General features: G+C 45.4%; 1 protein-coding gene across 7 annotated transcripts in view; it reads left to right on the top strand.

Moving 5' to 3' along the window:
* The window catches only part of PLCH2 (phospholipase C eta 2), a 325,113-nt gene that overhangs the window by 268,394 nt on the left and 30,135 nt on the right, over window positions 1-26,584 (top strand). For all 7 annotated transcript variants that reach the window (XM_067472946.1, XM_067472943.1, XM_067472942.1 and 4 more), the window contains 5 exons: window positions 1,269-1,376; window positions 4,646-4,770; window positions 9,621-9,705; window positions 12,529-12,675; window positions 22,531-22,610. In XM_067472946.1, coding sequence (XP_067329047.1) covers window positions 1,269-1,376; window positions 4,646-4,770; window positions 9,621-9,705; window positions 12,529-12,675; window positions 22,531-22,610 — 545 coding nt within the window. The remainder of the gene's footprint in view (window positions 1-1,268; window positions 1,377-4,645; window positions 4,771-9,620; window positions 9,706-12,528; window positions 12,676-22,530; window positions 22,611-26,584) is intronic.

Raw genomic sequence — 26,584 nt, 5'->3', positions numbered from 1 at the left:
ATCACCTGTAAGAATGGAAGACAGGGGCATTAGGGCAAGAGTGCCAAATCCTCTGCTTTATGGGGGTCTTCATCCTGTTTTGGGTATTTGTTCCCAGTCAGAAGATTACACTGTTCAACGGAGAAAAAGTTTCGGACCCGAAAATAGTTGTTCTTTAATGATTTTGGGGTGCTGAAAACGAAAATGACATATTTAAAAATGTATATTGGCTTTAGTTTTTATGATATAAGCAATCACGTGATCACGTATGGTTGAAACTTACAGTGAGGGTCAGTCAGTTGAAGACTGAGACAGTCTCGTTAAACATCATTTCACATTGTTCTTTTGACTGTAGTTCTGCCTCCTCGCACGTGTGTCAATAAAGCACGATGGAAAAAAGATCTCAAGGCCAATGGACTCCGTCAATGCTGTCAGACTCCTGCTGGAGCATTGGAAGAGGGAATCCTCTCCTTGAATACAAAAGAAAAGTCAAGAGAAGCAAACAGGATAGAAACTAAAGTCACGACTAAAGCGACATTTCATCTTTCAGACTTTTCAACTGCATGAGGCCTACTCATAGAGTTCCTTGCAGCACAAACATAAACAATAGACTAATTAAATAAATATTTCTCATGTATAAACTATTGGCAATATAATTTGACTAAAATGTAGTAAATATTCACAGTTTATATACATGCAGTAAGGTTAGGCGCATTATCGTAATATTAACGAATTACCTATTGTGGAGAAAATGGAAATAGCTGTTGCATAAAAACCAGAGCCAATTAACACATTTAATTATTATATTTGAATTCAGCATGTTAAATTTATTAAGAAACGGCACATTTCGTTTCCGTAACTGAGAAAAACTGAAAATTTGTAGAACAGTGTTACAGACACTCGTTCTGATTTTGCAAAGCGTTTTTGCAAGCTTGAGCCCACTGTTTTCTCCGAGGATGGGGGAGTGGGAGTGGAGTCTCTCTCCATCTGCTCGCTGTGACACTTTGCCGTGGGATGATTCAGTTCTGTTCCTTCAAGTGAGAAAGGTAGCAAGATGTTATAGGTTTCCACAGAGATGTTCCACAGAAGAATTAGGAAAAAATCTCTCTCTCCCTCTCTCTCTCTGATTTCTCTGCGCTTTGTGGCATTTGATGTCAAGTATTCTCTTCATCATTTGCGCTCTCCGAAGTGCCTGCATTTCATGTGGAGCTGACAGCGATGCGTGAGCAATGCCGACTGCCATTTACCTGCTGTTTCCCTCCCTCTTCCTCCCACCATTAATGTTTCAGTGGCACTCAACTACCAGTCAGAGGGGAGAATGCTTCAGCTCAACCGCGCCAAGTTCAACGCCAATGGGAATTGTGGCTATGTCCTCAAGCCCACATGTATGTGTCAAGGTAAGGAAAGGGTTGCGCTCAACTCTCATGGTGGCAAGAGACACACAGGTGCCATAAACGCCATCTCCAACCAGTCTGGTATTTCATAGGACTTCATCACATTGGCCCGAGTCCGCTCTGGGGAGATGGTGGCGGGGGATAAATAAAGATTATTATACTGTCAAAGGCTTTCATGGCCGGAATCACTGGGTTGTTGTAGGTTTTTTCGGGCTACATGGCCATGTTCTAGAGGCATTTTCTCCTGACGTTTCGCCTGCATCTATGGCAAGCATCCTCAGAGGTAGTGAGGTCTGTTGGAAGTAGGAAAATAGGTTTATATATCTGTGGAATGACCAGGGTGGGACAAAGGACTTTTGTCTGCTGGAGCTAGGTGTGAATGCTGGAGCTAGGTGGTCAGTTGAAACATTCACACCTAGCTCCACAGATATACAAAACCATTTTCCTACTTCCAACAGACCTCACTACCTCTGAGGATTTATATATCTGTGGAATGACCAGGGTGGGACAAAGAACTCTTGTCTGCTGGAGCTAGGTGTGAATGCTGGAGCTAGGTGGTCAGTTGAAACATTCACACCTAGCTCCACAGATATATAAAACCATTTTCCTACTTCCAACAGACCTCACTACCTCTGAGGATGCTTGCCACAGATGCAGGCAAAACGTCAGGAGAAAATGCCTCCTGGCCATACCCTGGCCATATAGCCCGAAAAAACCTACAACAACCCAAAGATTATTATTATTATTATTATTATTATTATTATTATTATTAGAAACACCACAAGATGAGTCTACGGCAGACGCTCTGCTGGCTGTTGTATTGGATCACACGTCGGACCCTTCCCAAGTTGTTGTTGTTGTTATTATTATTATTATTATTATTATTATTATTATTAGAAACACCCCAAGATGAGTCCACAGCAGACAAGATCACTCTGCTGGCTTGTCTGCTGTGGACTCATCTTGTTGTGTTTCAGATAATAATAATAATAATAATAATAATAATAATAATAATGTCAGGATTAATTTAGATATATGTGTGTTTTCAAATGTGCTTCTATGTAATTTCAAGATGGAGTCTACTGTGTGTTAGAAATTGCTGTGCAGAATGTCCATGAGGCTGTGATTAAGTAACCTTGAGAGAAATGAGGTCATGCATGTTCTGGCTGGGAACAGAAGGGAGTCTCCTGTCTCAGCCAGAGAGAAGAGAGATAAGCAGCTGTGCAGAGACTTGCGGTTTTCCACAGTGCTCTCTGGATGTAGGTGAACTACAACTCCCAAACTCAAGGTAATTGCCCACCAAAAACCTCCAGTATTTTCTGTTGGTCATGGGAGTTCTATGTACCAAGTTTGATTCCTGTTCCTGTTTGTAGCTCGCTGTGTTAAGACGTGTCTTGGATGTACTTAGTAAAACTTAGTTTCTTTTGTGACTGAAAGACTGCAGAGTCCTCATTTCGCTGATATAGCAATCCTTCCGCTGGCAAACAACAACACTGACAAATAATAATAATAATAATAATGATAATAATAATTACAAAGCCAGCAGAGTGATCTTGTCTGCTGTGGACTCATCTTGTTGTGTTTCAAATAATAATAATAATAATAATAATAATAATAATAATAATAATTATAAATATAAATATAATAATAATAAGTACAAAATAATAATAATAATAATAATAATAATGTACAGCAGTGATCTTGTCTGCTGTGGACTCATCTTGTTGTGTTTCAGATAATAATAATAATAATAATAATAATAATAATAATAATAATGGCCTTTAAAATGGGACCCGACTGAAAAAGGAGGAATATTTATGGACAAAGAAAGCTTTTTGGCAAGAAGATGGAGTGACAGCACCCCCCTGTGGCTGGGACCAAGCATAGCCTCCAAAGATGCCAAAAGATCGAGGAAAGCCTATATGTTTACCTCTATTTATTGTCTATCTTGGCACTGTATAATCGGCCTTGAATGTTTGCCATGTATGTGTTGTGTGACCCTGAGTCCCCTTCGAGGTGAGAAGGGTGGAATATAAATACTATAAATATATCAAGAAGCCAAAAGACCGTGTAAAATTACATGTACTATGATTCCATAGACTGGTGTCATGTCAATTAAATTGTTCTGGGGGAGTGGGAGTGGGAGAATTGTGCACTTTCTGAAGAACTTGCTCGACTCTGCCTTCATAAAGGCATGTATAAATATGTGAGAGGAAGCCACAGGGAGGAGGAGGAGGGAGCAAGCTTCCTTTCTGCTTCCTTGGAGACTAGGACGCAAGGGAACAATGGCTTCAAACTACAAGAGAGGAGATTCCACCTGAACATGAGGAAGAACTTCCTGACTGTGAGAGCCGTTCAGCAGTGGAACTCTCTGCCCCGGAGGGAGTGTGGTGGAGGCTCCTTCTTTGGAGGCTTTGAAGCAGAGGCTGGATGGCCATCTGTCAGGGGTGCTTTGAATGCAATATTCCTGCTTCTTGGCAGAATGGGGTTGGACTGGATGATGGTCCAGGAGGTCTCTTCCAACTCTAGGATTCTATGAGGCTGGATGGCCATCTGTCAGGGGTGCTTTGAATGCAATATTCCTGCTTCTTGGCAGAATGGGGTTGGACTGGATGATGGTCCAGGAGGTCTCTTCCAACTCTAGGATTCTATGAGGCTGGATGGCCATCTGTCAGGGGTGCTTTGAATGCAATATTCCTGCTTCTTGGCAGAATGGGGTTGGACTGGATGATGGTCCAGGAGGTCTCTTCCAACTCTAGGATTCTATGAGGCTGGATGGCCATCTGTCAGGGGTGCTTTGAATGCAATATTCCTGCTTCTTGGCAGAATGGGGTTGGACTGGATGATGGTCCAGGAGGTCTCTTCCAACTCTAGGATTCTATGAGGCTGGATGGCCATCTGTCAGGGGTGCTTTGAATGCAATATTCCTGCTTCTTGGCAGAATGGGGTTGGACTGGAGGATGGTCCAGGAGGTCTCTTCCAACTCTAGGATTCTATGAGGCTGGATGGCCATCTGTCAGGGGTGCTTTGAATGCAATATTCCTGCTTCTTGGCAGAATGGGGTTGGGCTGGATGATGGCCCAGGAGGTCTCTTCCAACTCTAGGATTCTATGAGGCTGGATGGCCATCTGTCAGGGGTGATTTGAATGCAATATTCCTGCTTCTTGGCAGAATGGAGTTGGACTGGATGATGGCCCAGGAGGTCTCTTCCAACTCTTTGATTCTAGGATTCTCTGATTCTATGATTCATTCTGTATTTGCTTTGGAAACAGGTACCTTCAACCCGAATGCTGAAGATCCGCTGCTTGGCCAGATGAAGAAACAGCTTGTGTTAAGAATCATCAGTGGACAACAGCTCCCGAAGCCTCGGGATTCCATGCTTGGAGACAGGGGCGAGGTATGGAATCAGGGAAAGAAATAGGCCAATATTAGATCCCTCTTTCCAGCCTGACTCTCAGCCAAGGGGAGGGCTGTCTCTGAGACTCCAAGCGGGGAGGGGAGAGCAGGCGTGCTCAGCGCATGGCAACTTGGGGCGCATGTGCAGGCGAGGGAGAGCGTGTGATCCTGGAGGGAGGCTCGTGCCAGTGAGTCCTTTCAAGGCATTGGGGTTCTGTGTGGGAAGTCCGGCCCAATTCTATCACTGACGGAGTTCAGAATGCTCTTTGATTGTAGGTGAACTACAAATCCCAGTAACTACAACTCCCAAATGTTAAGGTCTACTTCCCCCAAACTCCACATTTGGGCATATTGAGTATTGGTGCCAAGTTTTGTCCAGATCTGTCATTCTTTGAGTCCACAGTGCTCTCTGGATGTAGGTGAACTACAACTCCCAAACTCAAGGCCAATGCCCACCAAACCCTTCCAATCTTTTCTGTAAATCATGGGAGTTCTGTGTGCCAAATTTGGTTCAATTCTATCGTTGATAGAATTCGGAATGCTCTTGGATTGTAGGTGAACTACAAATCCCAGTAACTACAACTCCCAAATGTTAAGGTCTACTTTCCCCAAACTCCACCAATGTTCACATTTGGGCATATTGAGGATTTGTGCCAAGTTTGGTCCAGATCTGTCATTTTTTGAGTCCACAGTGCTCTCTGGATGTAGGTGAACTACAACTCCCAAACTCAAGGTAATTGCCCACCAAAAACCTCCAGTATTTTCTGTTGGTCATGGGAGTTCTATGTACCAAGTTTGATTCAATTCCATTGTTGGTGGAGTTCAGAATGCTCTTTGATTGTAAGTGAACTATAAATCCCAGTAACTGCAACTCCCAAATGAGTCGTGGCATTCGGAAGGCTTAGAAACACTGTCCTGTTTGTTTATTTATTTGTTTATTTATTTATTTACAGTTCTTATATTCCGCCCTTCTCACCCTGCAGGGGACTCAGGGCGGATTACAGTGTTCACATAAATGGCAAACATTCAATGCCAATTTTGACATACAACGTATACAGACATACACAGAGGCTATTTAACTTTTTTCTGGCCGCCAGGGGAGCTGTCGCTTTCATCGTCCATCTGCGACTCTGATGAAGCACTTCCGCATTCCCCGCATGCTTCCCCGCTGGAATGCTTTGCTGGAGTATTCTTTATGGCCTCATAAATCAGTTAATTTAGCCTCCCCACACTTTAAGGTGGTACCTAATTTTCCTACTTGACAGATGCAACTGTCTTTCGGGTTGCAAAGGTCGACAACAGGCTACACACTAGGCCTGGGTAACAACGCAAAAATTTGTTTCTAAAATCGATTTGTAATTGGGGTGTTTTTTTGTTTCGATATTTAAAATAATTACAAAATTTTCCAAAAAAAAAGTTCGGTATTTACGAAATTTCGTAAATATTTACAAAACATTTTGTAAAGATGGCGCCCTTTTTTTTTCAATATTTTTAAAATATTTTTTAAATTTAATTATTAATTTAGTAGAATAGGGAGGAGAAATGAAAATTATTATTAAGGAGGGAAGGCAGGCACTCACTCTGGCGGGCCCTCTCGCTCGCCGCTCGCTCGCCCCTCTCGCTCGCCGCTCGCTCGCCCCTCTCGCTCGCCCTCTCGCTCGCTTGCTCAGCCGGCGCCGAGAGAGGAGAGCTCCCAGCAAGCATCGGCAGGCGGCCATCTTACGTATTTCCGAAATGGACAGAAATACAAAATTTTTTGGCGCCTGCCGTTTCAATATTTAAAAACACTTCCAGGTTAAAAAAAAAGGTTTTGTAATCGTTTCGTAATTCAAAAATTAACGAATTTTTTAACGAATTACGAATTAACGAAACGAATTGACCAGCCCTACTACTCACAATTGGTTGGAAACCCACTCCAACCCGGGCTGGCTTCGAACTCATGACCTTTTGGTCAGAGTGATCTTAATGCAGCTGACACTCAGCCAGCTGCGCCACAATCCCGGTGCCCAGAGAAGTTCAGTGCAGAGAAGTTCAGTGCAGACGGGCAGCATTCAGATGACAAAATACAAAGGCTAGTCTTTCTAGGCTGGCCAACAAAAACACAGCCTGCAGGTGAAACTTGAGCGATGAGAAGGAACTGAAGGAAGGAAGGAGGGAGGGAGAAAGGGGAAGGGATCAGGGATTCACTTTCAGGACTTTCATGGATGACGAAAGAGAAAGCAAGCCCTGCAGTGCAAGAGATGGAAGGAAGGAAGGAAGGGGCCATGCTTATCCTCCGCCTCCTCCTCCTCCTGAAGGCGTCACAGGGGAGCGCTTATCCTGGGACGGAGGCAAGGCTGCGCTGGGTATGGCGAGCCATTGCTGTCCCTTTGGGGGCTGTTCCTCCTGCTCCTCCTGTGTGCCCGGGTCCCCTCAAGAGCACCCCCTGGTGATACGGCGCCCTACGCAAATGCTTACTCCGCTTAATGGTTGAGCCGCCCCTGCCACCCACCATCATCATTTCCAACAAAAATATGGAAGTGTGGAAACTTTTTGAACAACCCCTCCTACAAAATCCTTGCTCACTCTCACTTGACTCCTACGGGTTGCTGATCAAATCAGGGTCTCTCCTTTCCCAGTTTATTGAGGTGGCTTTTGTGATAAGCCAGAATCATTATGTAAGAGGAGATACTGACTTCTGATTCGGACTTGTTCAGACACAGTCAAGTCCAGTTTGGCCATTGCAACCAACAAGCGGTTGACAGAAAGTCCCTTTTTGCAACAGCGAGCCACACAATCCAGCAGTCTGTTCCAATGTGCTTTCTTCTTTGCAGTCAACGCAAAAGTTTTGTTGCTGTTGTTTAATCCTGTTTGCTGTGACATCTGAACATCGCTACCCAGAGAGAGACAAAGAGAGACAAAGACTATGCCTTTACCATGTGAAATTTGTTTTCAAAAGGCTGTAGATAGTTTGAAATATCCACCCATTTTTCTTCCCTTCCGACTGCAGAGGGAGAAGGAGACTACGGCTTCGTTTTGGGGCAGATTATGTAACGTGTTTCTTTCTTCAAGACGAGCAGGTGCTCCGTTCTTTTCTCCTTGTGTGGAAAGAGCCAAGTGTGCTTTATTGTCCACGGGGCGCCTTTGGGGAGATGGCCGAGCCCTGCCAAGGCGCTCCATCCATTCAACAGGGACTCTATTCATGTCACCTCTCTGGACGGAAAGAAGAAAAACACCTCCAAAGGAGGCTGTTCAAACCCACAAAGCTTCTGGGACTGTCGGCCAAGATGGATGGGACTTCCTTTGGAGCCCCTCCCGGACCCTGTTTGCACAAAGTCCTTCCACCATCCCCCAGTCCTGCTCCAAAGTGGATTTGCTTTCAGGCTTTCCCACTGGTTGGAAATTTGGGAAAGGGCTCTGTGGGTGGCTTCTGGTCCCCACCCGCAGCTATGGGCTGATCGGCCAAGGGGAAACAGTGTCAGATCTCCATTCTGTAGCTGTGAGGGCATTTCGTTTTGACTCTTGGGAATATTTGGTCTCTATATTAAGTAGAACGCAACAGGATTAGTAGGCTTGCGCGGTTTTGTTCGTTAATTTCGTAATTCGTTATTAATTCGTATTTAAATTAACTTATGATCCAATATTGAGCCATGCCGGAATAGTGTGAGGAGTAAATTAGATTCGAAACAATTTTTCCAATTTATTTTGTAATTATTTCGTAATTATTTCGTAATTATTTCGTCATTATTTCGTCATTATTTCGTCATTATTTCGTCATTATTTCCGCATGCCTGGTGCAAATTTTATAGCTGTTGTGTGTTTTCTCACACCAACAGTCAACAACAGAGGGAGAGGGAAGCTTCAGAAGTTCCCCCTCTCCCATTTGGAGATGGTTTTTTAGCATATCGCGCAATCGCGTCCGCCATTAACGAATCAATTCGTAATTTTACAAAATTTCGTAAATTTTGAATTTTTTTAAAGGAACATTTCGGAATCATTAAAAAAAAACGAAACGCAAGGGCCCCCTAAAAACAAAACGAGTTTAGAACCAAATTTTTCCGTGGTTACCCAAGCCTAAGGATTAGTGCAAAACAAGTATGGGCGGAGGCAGAAAAGAAGTATTTGGGATGCCCCTGTAAAGTAAAAATAAAATGGCGTTGGGTTCCTGCGAGTTTTCAGGACTGTCTGGCCATGTTCCAGAAGCATTCTCTCCTGACGTTTCACCCACATATATGGCAGGCATCCTCAGAGGTTGTGAGGTCTGTTGGAAAGAAGGCAAGGGGGGGTTATATATACAATAGAGTCTCGCTTATCCCACCTTTGCTCATGTGTAGATATATTATTATTATTATTATTATTATTATTATTATTATTATTACTAGCCCTATGAGGAGCGGCTTAAAAAGCTAGGCATGTTTAGCCTGAAGAAGAGAAGGTGGAGAGAAGACTTGATAGCCATGTATAAATATGTGAGAGGAAATTACAGGGAGGAGGGAGCAAGCTTGTTTTCTGCTGCCCTGGAGACTAGGACACAATGGAACAATGGCTTCCAACTACAAGAAAGGAGAGTCCATCTGAACACGAGGAAGAACTTCCCGACTGTGGGAGCCGTTCAGCAGTGGAACTCTCTGCCCCGGAGTGTGGTGGAGGCTCCTTAAACAGAGGCTGGATGGCCATTTGTCAGGGGTGCTTTGGATGCAATATTCCTGCTTCTTAGCAGAATGGGGTTGGACTGGATGGCCCACAAGGTCTCTTCCAACTCTATGATTCTATGATTATTATAGTTGATTTATTTTGTCTGGGAGATAGAAAAGTAAGTACTACAACTGACAAAATTATTTTTAATTTACCAAATGTTTTATGCATTTCCAGATTATAGACCCATTTGTGGAGGTGGAGCTCATCGGTTTGCCGGTGGACTGCTGTAAAGAGCAGACAAGAGTGGTGGATGACAACGGTAGGACGCTCCACTTTCTCTCTTCAGATCGTTCGCCATGTCATCTGCCCTTTCTATCACAGACAACAGACCTTTCAAGATAGAGTCCAAAATCCCACTTGTATACAATGGATCGTTTAACAATACCATCAAATCATCTGCAAACGTATTAGTCTGTAGATTGCACATTTGCCCTTCCGATGTCCTTTTCAGCCCCTATTGCTCTTTTCATGCCTCTGTCACCATTAGAAACAGCAGTGGTGAAAAATGACTTTCGGTATTTTCCATGGGTTTGCCAATTTATTTATTTATTTATTTACTTTATTTGTATACCGCTGTTCTCAGCCCTTAGGCGACTCACAACGGTTAACAACAGAACAGCAAAAATACGATACTACAGAACATGGTAAAAAACAATAACATCATAACACCTTATACAATCCTATATAATTAACAACAATAGCCATTCACTGGCGTCTCATCACTGAAAACATGATCCAGATCCGTCATCCATTGTTCCATTCCTATTTTCATTACACTCATTGCACTAACTATTCGAACGCCTGCTCGAACAACCAGGTCTTCACTTTTTTGCGGAATACCAATAATGATGGAGCTAGTCTAATATCTGTGGGAAGGGCGTTCCACAGCCGCGGGGCCACCACCGAGAAGGCCCTATCTCTCGTCCCCGTCAGCCGTGCCTGTGAAGTAGGCGGGATCGAGAGCAGGGCCTCCCCGGAAGATCTCAAAGTCCTGGTGGGTTCATAGGCAGAGATGCGGTCGGATAGGTATCTTGGGCTGGAACTGTTTAGGGCTTTAAAGGCCAACGCCAGCACTTGAATTGAGCCCGGTAACAAATCGGTAGCCAGTGGAGTTGGCGCAACAGGGGGATTGTATGCTCCCTGCGCTCCGCTCCTGTTAGAATCATGGCTGCTGAACGTTGGACTAGTTGGAGCTTCCGGGCCGTCTTCAAAGGCAACCCCAATTCTCCATTAATCAAGATTTGAGCACTTTGCTTATTGTAGATCTGATTAAAACTATTTTAAAACTATACCAACACTCAATGTAAGTGAGCATTCCACGGCATGAACATCCCTTCTATCTGGGAAAGTCTTCTTTATGTTTAGTCCAAATCCTTGCAGAGTGGTATCTGGTAAGATGACTAGGAGACCAGAGTCTGTGAGAGAGTCTAATTGAATATGATATACTTTATTTACCATATATATTCAAGTATAAGTGGACCCGAATATAAGCCGAGGCACATAATTTTACCACGAAAAATTGGGAAAACGTATTGACTCGAGTATAAGCCAAGGGTGGAAAATAAAAATAGATACCAATAAAATTACATTAATTGAAGCATCAGTAGGTTAAATGTTTTTAAAACACTTACATAATACTGTAATTTAAAATAAGACTGTCCAACTCTGATTAAACTATTATTCTCACCTTCGTCGATGTAAATGGGCTTCCATATCCTTCCAATAATAATAGAGTAAAATAATAAATGCAATAAAAATAATAATAGAGTAAAATAATGGAAATGTAATAACAGTAATAAGAGAGTAAAATTTATTGAAGTATAGAAGCTTAATGGTTTCGATGTTTCTTAACTCCTAGAGGTACATTCCTTTAGTGGTTACATTTATAACATTTCATAAAACAACTTTTAAGAGGACTGTTCTTTCCACTAAACAGGTTTTAAACTTATTTCCTTCAAAATGTGTTTCTTTCCTTAACAGATCACTCAGATCATTACTGGGGTTCTCTTCCCCTTTTTGCTCAAACCCTAACTACTAATCTAAATAAGTCAACTTGACCTATCTAAACCACACAGGCTAAAAGCCTAAACCTTCCTGATTCTCAACACAGTAGAACCAGCTTTCCCTGCGGTTCTCTGACCACAGACTGCCTATTTTAAAATGCCTGCTCTAGCCAAGTGACAGTTGGCTCCTCCCCTTTTCCCATGGCAACTCATCTCAGAGTGAGCTGAGCTGGCTACCATCCCTCTAGTTATGCTATTTTAAATACTGACCCCTTTAAACACCTACCTATAATTATACATGACTAGGTTAAAATTCACACTTCACCAAACATACTAACATTCCTGCACTGCTCTTCTCCCAGAGCCAGGTTTTGACTCTCTTTCTAAACACTAAGAGGGAGGGGGCTGTTCTGATATCGCTAGAGAGAGAATTCCACAGCCGAGGGGCCACCACTGAGAAGGCCCTGTCTCTCGTCCCCACCAACCACGCTGGGCCGGAGGTTTAGGACAACTAGTAAATCATCAGCAACTATAAGATCTATCAACCGAAAAGTTTCAAGTTCAAAGCCCCAGGTTGGCGTGATTGGCTGACCGTCAGCCCTGCTCACTGTTTACCTAAGCAGTTTGAAAACAGCTTTAGCTGTAATTAGAGAAATTAGGTACCACTAAATGCAAGGGAGGTGTTTTACAACACCATAAAGAAAAAGAAGATCAGAAAATGCTGGAACGAGGAAGTCCTGATGGCTCTTCGTCATAGAGGATGGAGTGACAGCATCCTCACACTAAGGCCCAAGGTCCGGATACGGCCCTCCAAGGTCATTGACCCGGCCCTCGCTACAGGAACCTTACTGTATTGTTGTCTGTCTGGCTTCCTTCTTCTCTGTGTGTGCTTTCATGCAAAATGTTAAAAAACGGATTGAATAGATTTTTCCTTTCTGGAAGAAAAAAAGCTAATTTTCCAGATCCGTGCATGATATACATATGGCGCGAGGGGGGATCCTTTCCTATGCAGGCTGCTATGAATTGCCTTTGCTCCAGCATTTGTCTTCCTAGACACAATAAAGCTGTCTGCTTTGCAGGTTTCAATCCAATGTGGGAAGAAACCCTGGTGTTCACCATCTGCATGCCCGAGATTGCATTGATCCGGTTCCTGGTGTGGGATCACGATCCCATTGGGAGGGATTTCATCGGACAGCGGACGATATCGTTTACGAGCATGATGCCAGGTGAGGCGGTGGTGCGCGTCGCCATTGTTTTCAAATACGGAAAGGGGAAAACATTGGGCAAGGAAGGTTTCTCGCCAGGTTCCTTGTTCGTGTGGGTGTTGCTACCCAGCATAACTCAACGCACAATCCTTTTTGAGTTTTAGGGCCTTTTCGCATAGCAGAGGGTTCTTCAGCACTTTTGAAAAACTATTTCTTCATCGTGGTGGCTGTAAAATCGCATTCACAGGTGACCACTTGCATCTGTGAATGGTAAGCAACCATTCCTTATTAAGCACAACAAATTGCAAGCAAAAACACCGGGATTGTGGTGCAGCTGGCGGAGTGTCAGCTGAATTAAGATCACTCTGACCAAAAAGGTCATGAGTTCGAAGCCAGCCCGGGTTGGAGTGGGTTTCCAACCAATTGTGTAGCCTGTTGTCGACCTTTGCAACCCAAAAGACAGTTGCATCTGTCAAGTAGGAAAATAAGGTACCACCTTAAAGTGTGGGGAGGCTAAATGAACTAATTTACGAGGTCATAAAAGAAGACTCCAGCAAAGCATGCAGGGAATGCGGAAGTACTTCATCAGTGTCGCAGATGGACAATGAAAGCGACAGCTCCCCTGGCGGCCAGAAAAAGTTAAATAGCCTCTGTGTATGTCTGTATATGTTTGTATGTCAAAATTGGCATGGAATGTTTGCCATATATGTGTACACTGTAATCCGCTCTGAGTCCCTTGCGGGGTGAGAAGGGCGGAATAGAAAAACTGTAAATAAATAAATAAAATGAAAACGATAGGCCTGGGTAACAACGGAAAAATTTGTTTCTAAAATCGATTCGTTTTTTGGGGTTTTTTGCGTTTCGTTATTTAAAATAATTACAAAATTTTCCTTTAAAAAAGTTCGATATTTACGAAATTTCGTAAATGTGAAAAAATTACAAAACAATAACGAATCGATTTCCGAAACAATAACGAAACGATTCGTTAATGGCGGACGCGACCGCGCAATACGCTAAAAAACCTCCAAATGGGACAGGGGGAACTTCTGAAGCTTAATTAAACCAAAAACAACTATAAAACTTGCCCCAGACATGCGGAAATAATAACGAAACTACCTCAAAACGATAACGAAACGAATACAATAACGAAATACAAAACATTTACGAAACGATTTAAAAATTTGTTTTTTTTAAAAATTGCTCCAGACTGGTTCATTATCGTTTTGTAATTGAAAAATTAACGAATTTTTTAACGAATTACGAATTAACGAAACGAAACCGCCCAGCCCTAGAAAACGAGTATGTTCTGTGTAGGAGAAAACTGGTGCCATTTTTGGAATCAGCAGGTCAAATATACTCCAAAACAGGGCTAATACAGTGTTCCCTCACTTATTGCTGGGGTTCCGTTCCAGGAGCCCCCACAATAAGTGAAATTCCACAAGATAGGGACGCTCCGCCTACTTGGCGGCAGCCTCCTCCTCCTCGCCGCCTGTACTCCTGCCGGATTCGGAGGCTTCTTGATCACAAGCGGCGAGGAGGAGGAGGAGGCCACCACCAAGTGGACGGAGCCTCCTGTCCTGATTTGCCCTTCAAAAACAGCCTTAATACAATGTTGAAAGTAAAAGGAAAATGCTTTACTTCAGCAAACACAAAGCACAAGCAAATGCAGTTGAAGAAAAGCAAGGAGGTCTTAATGTAGACACAAATTAAAGTTTCTTACAAAGTGCCAAAAGAAACAGCAGTCTTACATCAGACAACGGTCCTTAGCAGCAGACTCAAAGCAGGTTCAATCAGCATCAGAGTCGTTGTTACCAGCGAAAGCTGACTGCTCCTGCTTCTGATTTATAGCAGGAGGTGCTAGGGCGTCTCCCAATTAGCTCAGCGTTTCTAGCAGCTCTTCTAGCTGAATGTCGTCTGGGCTCTGTTTCCTTTGGTCTCTCTAGAAATGCGGGCACTTGCAAAGCCTCATCATCTGATTCTTCTTCCTCCTCCAATTCCTGAGCACTTCCCTGCTCTCCTTTCTCTTCCAAAGATGAGGAATCCCTAACTTCTCCTCCTCGCCACCTCTGCTTCTCTAGCCTTGGAGGCCCCTTTGGTTGCCATTGATGGTGCTGCCAGGCTGGGCTGGGGCTTCAGCCCAGCCTGGCAGCGCCATCAACGGTGGCCAAGGAGCCTCCGAAGCCGGCAGGAGCACAGTCGGTGAGGTGGAGGAGGATAGCGACAAGTGGTCGGAGCCTTCTCTTCCTCGCTGCCTCTTCTTCTCTGGCCTTGGAGGCCCCTTGGGTGTCTTTGATGGCATTGCCAGGCTGGGCCAGGGCTTCCGAGGAAGGAGAGCGGAGCAGCAGAGGCCACGAGGAGGAGCGCCTGGCTCCCCTCCCCCTCCTCTTCCTCCCCCTTCCTCCTCCCCCCTCCCGCAGCTCAAGGTGGAGGAAAAAACCACGATATGGCGAGTCCGCATAAAGCGAACCAAGAAGCGGAGAAGGAACACTGTATTTGTGTCGGCCAATGTTTTGTGACTGTGATGGTGAGGCTACGTGGATGGCTGTGGTAGGGCCAGAGGAAGGAAACAAACAAACAAACAAACAAGGATACATAGTAACTTCCATTAAGTTATATGAGGCTGCAGTAATGGGTTTTTGGAATTTTTGAATCCTCTGCTTTGAGCTGGATTATATGGCAGTGTGGACTCAAATAATCCAGTTCAAAACCTATAAAACAGATTATATGGCAGTGTAGATCCAGCCAACAGAGTTCCTAGAAGAGAGACCAAGTTTACTTCTTCAAAATAGCTAAGGCACTATGTGGGAAGGAAAGACAAAAGGGAAAGAAGGAAGGAGAATGGAGGGAGGAGAGAGGGAAGGAAGGAAGGAAGGATGAAAGGGTGGAAGGGAAGGATGGAAGGAAGAAAGGGAAGAAGGAAGGAAGGAAGGAAGGAAGGAAGGAAGGAAGGATGAAAGGGTGGAAGGGAAGGATGGAAGGAAGGAAGAAAGGGAGGAAGGAAGGAAGGAAGGAAGGAAGGAAGGAAGGAAGGAAGAAAGGGTGGAAGGGAAGGATGGAAGGAAAGGGAAGGAAGGAAGGAAGAACGGGTAGAAGGGAAGGATGGAAGGAAGGGTGGCAGGGAATGGAGAGGGGGAGAAAGAGGGAGGAAGAAAGCGGGAGGGAAGGGAGGGATTGAGGGAGGGAGGAAAGAGAGAAGTATGAAAGGGTGGAAGGGAAGGAAGGATGAAAAGAGATGAGAGGAAATAAAGGAGGAAGAGAGAAGGAAGGACGGAAGGGTGGAAGAGAAGATGGAAGGAGAAAGAGGGAGGTGAGGAAGGGAGAGAGGAAAGAGAGAAGGAAGGAAAGAGAAAGGGGAAGGAAGGAAGGGGGAAGGAGAAAGAGAAGGAAGGAGGGAAGGAAGAGGGAAGGAAGAGGAAGAGAAGGATGGATGGATGGATGGATAGGGTGAAGATAATGGAGGAAGGGAAGAAAGGGAGGGAGGAAAGAGTGAAGGAAAGAAAGACAAAAGGGAAGGAAGGAGAATGGAGGGAGGGAAGAGGGAAGGAAGGGACGAAAGGGTAGAATGGATGGAAGAGTGGAAGGAGAAAGAGGGAGGTAAGGAAGGGAGGAAAGAGAGAAGGAAGGAAAGACAAAAGGGAAGGAAGGTGGAAGGAGGGAGGAAAGGGAAGAAAGGGAGGAAGAGAAGGATGGATGGAAGGGGAGAAGAGAATGGAGGGAGGGCGGAAAGAGAGAAGAAAGGAAAGACAAAAGGGAAGGAAGGAAAGAGAATGGAGGGAAGAAAGAGAGAAGGAAGGAAGGAAGGACAAAAGGGTGGAAGGGAATGAAGAAGGAAGAGGGAAGGAAGGAAGGATAGGATGGTGTGAGAGAGGAGCGCTCAAGGGCCACATCCGGCCCCCGTGGTCTGGAATAGTCTCTATTCATTCCAATAGAGACTGGGGGAAACTAAAGCAATATCCTGATGAAGGTCCTGACTGTGTTGACTGACCCCAAATAAAAGATATGAAATAGGGGTCCCTTGCTCCACCTTCCTCCTTCCCTTCTTTCCTTTCTTCCTTCCTTCCTTCCTTCCTTCCTTCCTTCCTTCCTTCCCTTCCTTCCTTCCTTCTTCCCTTCCTTCCTTCCTTCCTTCCTTCCTTCCTTCCTTCCTTCCTTCCATCCTTCCACCCTTTCCTCCTTCCCTTCCTTCTTCCCTTCCTTCCTTCCATCTTTCCCTTCCTCCACCTTCCTCCTTTCCTTCTTCCCTTCCTTCCTTCCTTCCTTCCTTCCTTCCTTCCTTCCTTCCTTCCATCCTTCCACCCTTTCCTCCTTCCCTTCCTTCTTCCCTTCCTTCCTTCCTTCTTCCCTTCCTCCACCTTCCTCCTTCCCTTCTTCCCTTCCTTCTTCCCTTCCTTCTTCCCTTCCTTCTTCCCTTCCTTCCTTCCTTCCTTCCTTCCTTCTTTCCTTCCTCCCTTTCCTCCCACCATAAATTATAATGATGGGTGTTTGGAAGTTGGCGATTGCATTTTCCAGCTCCCAATACGCACAAGCCCATCTCCATGGGAGGGATCTCAACGCCAATGGGGGAAGCTTCAAAGCCCTTTTGAAAGCAGCCAGAGCCTCTTTTGGGCTTGTTTTTTCGTTGGCAGTTCACCAGCAGCTGCAATTAGCCTATAATGTGAGAAGCAGGCTGGTGACGGAGTATCTTAAAAATCCGGGGGCTTTTAACACATTTCCCACTGCCCCCCTGTCCGCCCTCCCTCCTTCATTATTTTTGTGCCTTTGCGACTCAGATAAAAGCACCCTGTGTTGTTGTTGTTGTTCTGTTTCTCTCCCCTTCTTCTTCTCCGTCTTCTTCAAAGGAAGAAGGAATTTGGCAAGCGAAAATGCTTTAAAGGAGAGGAAAGAATCCATCTGGCTCCGAAAAATAAAATAAAAAAAAGTGGGGAGGGAAGCATGAATGGAAGAAGATCTGACTCTGAAATTAATAAGGGCTTCCAAGGGAGCAGGGAATAATGCATTCGCAATGCCGAGATTGACGACAGCGATGATAACAAGGAGAATAGAGTGCCGGGAAGGAAAAGAGCTGGGCTCCTCGGTTGCTCTGCAAACGCGCCTCTTCCCCCCGAGTAAATACTATGGGAGGGAGCCGAAAGGTAGAAAGTAGTTTGGTGTGCTAATAAATAGGTCGCAAAGAGACTTTCAGGTGAATCATTTCGATTCTGCACACGCCACTCGTTTGCATCATCCGGCGAGCTTTGCTCTCTGGATGAAGTGAGTCAGGGGCCTTCTACCATCCAGCTTTCCATAGATGGAACTGCCAACCTAGCAGTTCGAAAACATGCAAATGTGAGTAGATCAATAGGTACCGCTCCGGCGGGAAGGTAACAGCACTCCATGCAGTCATGCCTATGGCCACATGACCTTGGAGGTGTCTACGGACAACGCTGGCTCTTTGGCCTAGAAATGGAGATGAGCACCACACTCCAGAGTCAGGCATGACTGGACTTCATGTCAGTGGACTACCTTTACCTACCTTCCATAGATGAGTGTTTCTCAACTTTCCTAATGCAGTTCCTCATGTTATGGTGACCCTCAACCACAGGGGCGGCTCAACCATTACGCAAAGTAAGCATTTGCGGTTGAGTTGATGTTGCCCAGGGGTGCTCTTGGGGCACTCTTGGGGGAAAATAGACCTTGACATATGCGAGTTGTAGTTACTGGGATGTATAGTTCACCTACAATCAAAGAGCATTCTGAACTCCACCAAGGATGGAATTGAACCAAATGTGGCACACTGAACTCCCACGGCTCAGGGGAAGCAATGATGGATCTGGACCAGGTGCGGCTCAACTCTTACGCAAAGTAAGCCTTTGCAGTATAGTTTATTTTCACCAGGGGTGCTCTTGGGGCACTCTTGGGGGAAAATAGACCTTGACATATGCGAGTCATAGTTCCTGAGATGTATAGTTCATCTACAATCAAAGAGCATTCTGAACTCCACCAATGATGGAATTGAACCAAATATGGCACACAGAACTCCCACGACAAACAGAAAATATATATATCAGTGATTGGTTTGGGGGGGGGGGGGAGGGGCGCCAAAATACTGTTTGCTTACCATTGAAAATTACCTAGGATCGTCTCTGCTCAACCATAAAATTATTCCCATGGAAGAAAAGTGGGATAAAATTATTTATTTATTTATTTATTATTTAAACTTCTATGCCGCCACTCCCTCCCCTGGGGCTCGGAGCGGCTTACAAGAATGGCTAAAATCTAACAAAGTTTAAAAGCAATTTAAAACAATTTAAAAACAACAGTATCAAACATTAAAAGCCTGTCGGAACAGGTATGTCTTGCATGCCCTGCGGAAAGCTGGCAAGTCCCGCAGGGCACGAACTTCAGGTGGCAGAGCATTCCAGACTGATGGCGCCACTGCTGTGAAGGCTCTGCGCCTGGTTGCCGTTAGACGCAAGGTCTTGACACTGGGGACTTCCAAGAGATCTTGGTCCTCAGAGCGGAGGGATCTCTGGGGTTGGGAGGGGGTGAGGCGGTCCCTCAGGTCCATTGGCCCCAGACCATGCCAGGCCTTCAAGGTGAGTCCCATCCCTTTGAAAGTGATCCATGCAAGGCATGGACTTCAGGTGGCAGAGTGTTCCAGACTGATGGCGCCACTGCTGTGAAGGCTCTGCGCCTGGTTGCCGTTAGACGCAAGGTCTTGACACTGGGGACTTCCAAGAGATCTTGGTCCTCGGAATGGAGGGATCTCTGGGGTTGGTAGGGGGTGAGGCGGTCCCTCAGGTACATTGGCCCCAGACCAAGCAAGGCCTTCAAGGTGAGTCCCATCCCTTTGAAAGTGATCCGGTGCTCAATTGGTAACCAAGGCAGCTGCCATAAGATTGGTGTTATGTGGCATCTCATCAGAATTCTCGCAAGAAGCCGAGCAGCTGCGTTTTGTACCAACTTGAGCTTCCGAATCACCGACAGAGGGAGGCCAATGTAGAGGGTGTTACAGTAGTCCAGTCTTGAGATGACCGTGGTCTGGATCACCGTAGCTAGGTTGTCCCTGGACAGGGAGGGGGCCAGCCGTCTAGCCTGCCGCAGGTGAAAGAAAGAAGGCGGTTCTGCTCACGGCGGAGAGAGACCTGGGCCTCCATTGTCAGCAGAAAGAGGGTCCAAAAGGACCTCTTTACCAATGATGACGGGCATAACGCCTCGCCATCCAGGGTGGGCAGCTGGATGTCCCCACTGCCCGGTCCACCCAGCCATAGGATCTCCGTCTTTGCTGGATTCACCCTCAACCTGCTGGCACGCAGCCATCCAGTCACGGCCTCAATGAGGCACTGATGGAAACAATCGGGTCCAGAGTCCGGTCGGCCTTCCATCTTCAGCACCAGCTGAGTGTCATCGGCATACTGATAACACTCAAGCCCAAAACCTCGAACCAGCTGAGCAAGTGGTCGCATAGAGATGTTAAACAAGAGAGGGGAGAGAATGGCCCCCTGAGGAGGAACCCCACAAGAGAGAGAGGGGGGGGACCTCTCAGAGACCAGGCCTCCCCTCTCCACTCGCTCTCCACGGTTGTGAAGAAAGTTTAAAGCTCTCCCCCTGATTCCAGCAACAGCAAGGCGGTGGGTCAAGAGATTGTGGTCGACTGTGTCAAATGCTGCTGTGAGATCCAATAGCACGAGCAGCGCTGACCCGCCCTGGTCAAGCTGGCATCGAAGGTGATCCGTGATGGAGACCAGCACAGTCTCTGTCCCGTGCCCCGCACGGAAGCCGGACTGGAAGGGATCTCGTCCGGCTGTGTCGTCTAGGAATTGCTGCAACTGCTCCGCTGCTGCCCTCTCAATGAATAATAATAATTTAAAAAATGAATAATAATAATAATAACAACAAGCAAATGGATAACAACTGGGAAGACATTTTTGATACAGAAAGATCCAGCAAAAGGGATAATACCAGGAAACTACAGGCCAATAACATGTCTGCCTATAATGTTCAAACTGCTGACAGGAATAATAACTGATCAAATCCAGGATTACTTGGAGGAAATAACATCTTGCCAGGAGAACAAAAAAGGCAATAAAAGAAGAAGTAGGGGCACGAAAGATCAGCTTCTGATTGACAAAAGTGATACTGGAGAATTGCAAAAGCCGCAAAACAAACCTCTATACAACTTGGATTGATTACAAAAAAAGCTTTTGACTCACTGCCACACTGTTGGATGATCAAATGTCTAGATGTCATCGGGGTTGGTGAAAATATTAGAAAGTTCACTACAAATGCGATGAAACAATGTAAAACTGCGTTGTTCGTGGGCAACGAAAGCTATGGAACTGTGAACATCAAGAGAGGAATTTTCCACTGTGACTCACTGTCACCACTGCTGTTCATCATGTTCTGCTATGAATCGTCATGTAAATATCTGATATGCAGGATATTACATCCTGCATATCAGATATTTACATGACGATTCATATCGGTAGCAAAATTACAGTTATGAAGTAGTAACAAAAATAATGTCATGGTTGGGGGTCACCACAACATGAGGAACTGTATTAAGGGGTCACGGCATTAGGGCAATTGAGAAACATAGCATTGGGTTATCCAACTGTATATTCAATTCTCCTTTCCATAATACGAGGTTTGAATGAAAAGTAATGCCTCCACCTTCATAACTCCTCAACAGATGGCAGTACTGGTATGCAGCAGATACTGGCTTGTTCAGTAGACTCTCCTCTACAGTTCCATTTTGGCGGGAAGCCTTAGCATTGAACGGTTGTGTTGTTAAAGTGTGACGTATGGAATGTAAGCTGTTTATGGTGATTGCGTTGATGTGAGTACTGTGTGAGTACTGTGTGTCGTTGGGCAAGTAAGTTTAAAGATGTTGAGGTGGGAACATCTGACTTGTGTGACAAACAAAGAGTTGGATGTCCTGTGACAGCAACCACCGAATTTCACAAGCAAAAGGTTGACAGATAAATTCAGGACGATCGTCGTATCACTCAGAGAGAAATTTCAAGCATAATCGGCATTTCACAAGAACGTGTGGGTCACATTATTGCTTTGCTTGGCTATCACAAGATCTATGCACGATGGGTACCCAGGATGCCGACGCCTGAAATGAAAGCACACAGACTTGTAACTTCAGAGACTGGATCTCATCACCATACGGCATCCTCCATACAGTCTGGATTTAGCACCGTCTGACTTCCATCTCTTCCCGATAATGAAAGAAAATCTGTGGAGACATCATTATGTTTCTCATGAAGACCTTGAGAGAACATAATTGGCATTTCACAAGAACATGTGGGCGACATTATTGCTTTGCTTGGCTATCACAAGATCTGTGCACGATGGGTACACAGGATGCTGACACTGGTTGTGGAAACAGAATGTCGACTTCTTCCGTGATGACTTCGGAAAACTTGTTCATCGTTGGCAGAAATGTATCCAATTGTCTGGTGGTTATGTGGAAAAGTGGCTAGTGGTCATTAAAGAGCACATTCTAAGGATTATTATTGTGTTTGATTTATTAAAATATTCCCATCCAAACCCAAGTAACGAAGATGGAGGCATTACTTTTCATTCATCGTTGGTAGAAAAGTATCCAATTGTCTGGTGATTATGAGGGAAAGTGACTAGTGGTAGTTAAAGAGCACATTCTAAGGATTATTTCTGCGTTTAGTCCTATCCAAACCCAAGTAACGAAGGTGGGAGCATTATTTTTCATTCAACCCTATAATCCTGCAGCATATAGTCTGTTTAGTACTCAAACCACTTTTGTATTTCCCGTATTCTGTGGTCTTTCTATCCTATATTTCATAATTTGTGGCCCACCTACTCCTTCTGTCTGCCACTCACTTTGCTTGCTCTGCTTCCTTTTGTTTACAGGCTATCGGCACGTCTACTTGGAAGGCATGGAAGAGGCGTCCATCTTTGTTCACGTAGCTGTCAATGACATATGTGGTAAGGTGAGTAATTCTGTGATCTGAGTCAGAAGGATTTGTGTCTTCCATTGGGAAGCATTTGGTAAGAGGGTGACCGGATATTTTTCGATTTGAGAATTTCAGGACTTATTCAGTGACGGGAATCGTATTGCTTTGTGAGTTGTGATCTGGTGTGTGCAGCAATGGCAAAATGGTTTCTCTCCCCTTGGCTAAATCAGAGGAGAGATCCTGTGTGGAAAACATGCTTCCAGCACATGGCAATGGTACGACTTCTCCTGGTGCAACCCCCCAACCCAACTTCTCTATGGGACAGTCCTCTTCTAAAAGCAATGGAGAAAACAGTATCCAGCTATTTTTATGGACCTCTATGTGCTCTGGGGCCACTGGATGTTCTCTAGTGGTATCTGTGGACATTAGCGTTGTGCACGGATCCATTTTTAACCGTTTCCTTTGGCTAATCTGGCTTCTTCGGTTTGCTCAGGTGCCATTCAGCCAGCACGGATTCCTGTTCATAATGGGACCACGTGGCAGCCACTCGTGGCTCTGGCTCCCCTATTCGGCATCACAGTCTAACCTTTTTTTATTAATCCCAGCAAACAAAAAGAAAACTGTGTACTACCACTTACCTCTCCTCTAGAGTAGAAAGTAGAAACAGCTCTAAGGAAGCGTTAAACGCAAAGCAGAAAGGAGATTTAAACAGAGGGCTTTTTTAAGGAAGCCCAGGGAGGATAGCTCCAGGTCACTTCTTTTCCTTCCCTGGGCCTCCTTAAAATGCCTTGGAAAGAGTGTGAGGCATGATGAAGACCCAGGAGAGAAAGTGCACTCGCCTACTTTTAGTACCTCTCCTCTAGAGTAGAAACAGCTTTATCAAGCCTCCTTAAAATGCCTTGGAAAGAGTGTGAGGCATGGTGCAGGCCCAGGAGGGAAAGCGCACTCACTTGCCTTTAGTATCTCTCCTCTAGAGTGGAAACATCTCTAAGGAAGCATTAAATGCAAAGCAGAAAGGAGATTTAAAAGTGCCAAGAAAAACAGAGGGTTTTTTAAAGGAAGCCCAGGGAGGATAGCTCCAGGTCACTTCTTTTCCTTCCCTGGGCCTCCTTAAAATGCCTTGGAAAGAGTGTGAGGCATGGTGCAGGCCCAGGAGAGAAAGCGCACTCGCCTGCCTTTAGCACCTCTCCTCTAGAGTAGAAACAGCTCTAAGGAAGCATTAAACACAAAGCAGAAAGGAGACTTAAACGTGCCAAGAAAAACAGAGGGTTTTTTTAAGGAAGCCCAGGGATGATAGCTCCAGGTCACTGCTCTTCCTTCCCTGGGCCTCCTTAAAATGCCTTGGAAAGAGTGTGAGGCATGGTGCAGGCCCAGGAGAGAAAGCACACTCGCCTGCTTTTAGCACCTCTCCTCTAGAGTAGAAACAGCTTTATGAAGCCTCCTTAAAATGACTTGGAAAGAGTATGTGGGGTGGTGCAGGCCCAGAAGAGAAAGCGTGTACGCCTGCCTGCAGTGCTTCTCCTCTAGAGTAGAAACAGCAAATGCCTAAAATGATGGGAAGGGGAACCTGGGAAGTGTGTCCCCCCCCCCATACTTACTTACTTAGGTGATCCCTCGTTGTCTGAGTAGGATTGTCTTCCAAGATCGGTGTCCTGGTGGTGGGTCCATAGGTGACTGTGGAGCCCTGTTCTTGACCTGCATCTTCTCCCGCAGTGAGGGCATTGGTTTTCCGATGGAAAGTGGTCCCAGTCGGGGTTGGTTTGATGCGCCTTCCTCTTGGCACGTTTCTCTCTTTCGCCCTCCATTCGTGCCTCTTCAAATTCTACAGCACTGCTGGTCACAGCTGACTTCCAGCTGGACTACTCAAGGGCCAGGGCTTCCCAGTTCTCAGTGTCTATGCCAAGGTTTTTAAGATTGGCTTGGAGCCGATCTTTACATCTCTTCCTGCCCACCAACAAACCGTTTTCCATTCTTGAGTTTGGATTAGAGCAATTGTTTTGGGGGACAGTGGTCAGGCATCCGAACAACATGGCCAGTCCAGCAGTTGATGGCGGAGAACCATCGCTTCAGTGCTGGTGGTCTTTGCTTCTTCCAGCACGCTGACATTTGTCCACTTGTCTTCCCAAGAGATTTGCAGGATTTTCCGGAGGCAGCGCTGATGGAATCGTTCCAGGAGTTGCGTGTGACGTCTGTAGACAGTCCATGTCTCGCAGGCATAGAGCAGGGTTGGGAGGACAATGGCTTTATAAACAGGCACTTTGGTCTCCCTACGGATGTCCTGGTCCTCAAACACTCTCTGCTTCATTCGGGAAAATGCTGCACTTGCAGGGCTCAGGTGGTGGTGTATTTCGGTGTCAATGTTGACGTTTGTGGAGAGGTGGCTGCCAAGGGAGCGGAAATAGCTTTATAAACAAGCTCCTTGCTCTCCCTATGGATGTCCTTGTCCTCAAACACTCTCTGCTTCATTTGGGAAAATGCTGCGCTCACAGAGCTCAGACGGTCTTGTATTTCGGTGTCAATGTTGACGTCTGTAGACAGTCCACGTTTCGCAGGCATGTAGCAGGGTTGGAAGGACAATAGCTTTATAGACAAGCACCTTGGTCTCCCTACGGATGTCCCGGTCCTCAAACACTCTCTGCTTCATTCAGGAAAATGCTGCACTTGCAGAGCTCAGGCGGTGTTGTATTTCGGCGTCAATGTTGACTTTTGTGGAGAGGTAGCTGCCAAGGGAGCGGAAATGGTCCACGTTTTCTAATGTTACACCATTAAGCTGTATTTCTGGCATTGGAGAGGGCTTGGCTGGTGCCTTCTGCTGGTTTTCTCGATGTTCAATGAGAGGCCGAGCTTCTCGTCTGCTTCTGCAAAGGTGTTTAGAGTGGGTTCTTGTAGGTTTTTCGGGCTATATGGCCATGTTCTAGAAGCGGTATCTCCTGACATTTCGCCTGCATCTCTGGCAAGCATCCTCAGAGGTTGTGAGGTGCGTAGAGTGGCTTGTAGGTCTTCTTCTGAATGTGCACAGACAACGTTGTCATCAGCATACTGGAGTTCTGTGACAGATGTTGTTGTAACACAGAAAAAGTGGGTGAATGTTGTTAGTTGCATGATCCACTTCTGACCAAAACGGGTTGCGTTGGACTTTGCTTCTCTACTTGGCATTGAGAGTTCTCTGGATGTTTCTCATACGGATGTTTCCCCGCTCATGTCTCCATGAATACAAGGGGACATCATGGGCACCAAGGCAATGTCAACACATCATAAATATTTTTTCTTTGCAGTTTGGTATGTGTAAACTGTGTCTCCGAGGTGTTAGATCAGGAGCCAAAGGCCACTTGTCTTTGGACGATTAGCAAACCCACCGTGGCAAGTAGAATCCTGCTTTTCTTCGGAGCCATGCCTACTGAATAAAGCATTTTGAGCCTAGCGGCATTTGGAAAAGGAGTGATGTGACACATTAAGCAAGAGCATTGCACAAGAGTTCATGTGGCAAATTATGTGTGGAAATGCATAATTCAATTAGTGGGTGTTATGAGTGCGAATAATTCTGAGAGTGCCAATTTAGCCATCTAATCGGTAACTAATTTCCCCAGAAATGTATTACTTACAAGATATGTAGCATGCATATCGAACAGTAGCTTCTTGTATGGCAATGTCTGACTTCATCATTAGTATGGGGTTGAATGAAAAGTAATGCCTTCACCTTCATAACTCCTCAACAGATGGCAGTACTAGTATGTGGCAGGTACTGGCTTGTTCAGTAGACTCTCCTCTGCAGTTCCTTCTTAGCAGGTAGCCTTAGCATTGAACGGTTGTGTTGTTAAAGTGAAAAGTAATGCCTCCACCTTCATAACTCCTCAACAGATGGCAGTACTGGTGTGTGGCAGGTACTGGCTTGTTCAGTAGACTCTCCTCTACAATTCCTTCTTAGCAGGAAGCCTTAGTATTGAACGGTTGTGTTGTTAAAGTGCAAAGTAATGCCTCCACCTTCATAACTCCTCAACAGATGGCAGTAC

The sequence above is a fragment of the Anolis sagrei genome, chromosome 13, assembly GCF_037176765.1.
Source record: "Anolis sagrei isolate rAnoSag1 chromosome 13, rAnoSag1.mat, whole genome shotgun sequence".
In the NCBI taxonomy this organism is placed as follows: Eukaryota; Metazoa; Chordata; class Lepidosauria; order Squamata; family Dactyloidae; genus Anolis; species Anolis sagrei.
The sequence above is the reverse complement of the archived record's forward strand: the minus strand, read 5'-3'. Positions and strand labels throughout refer to the sequence as shown.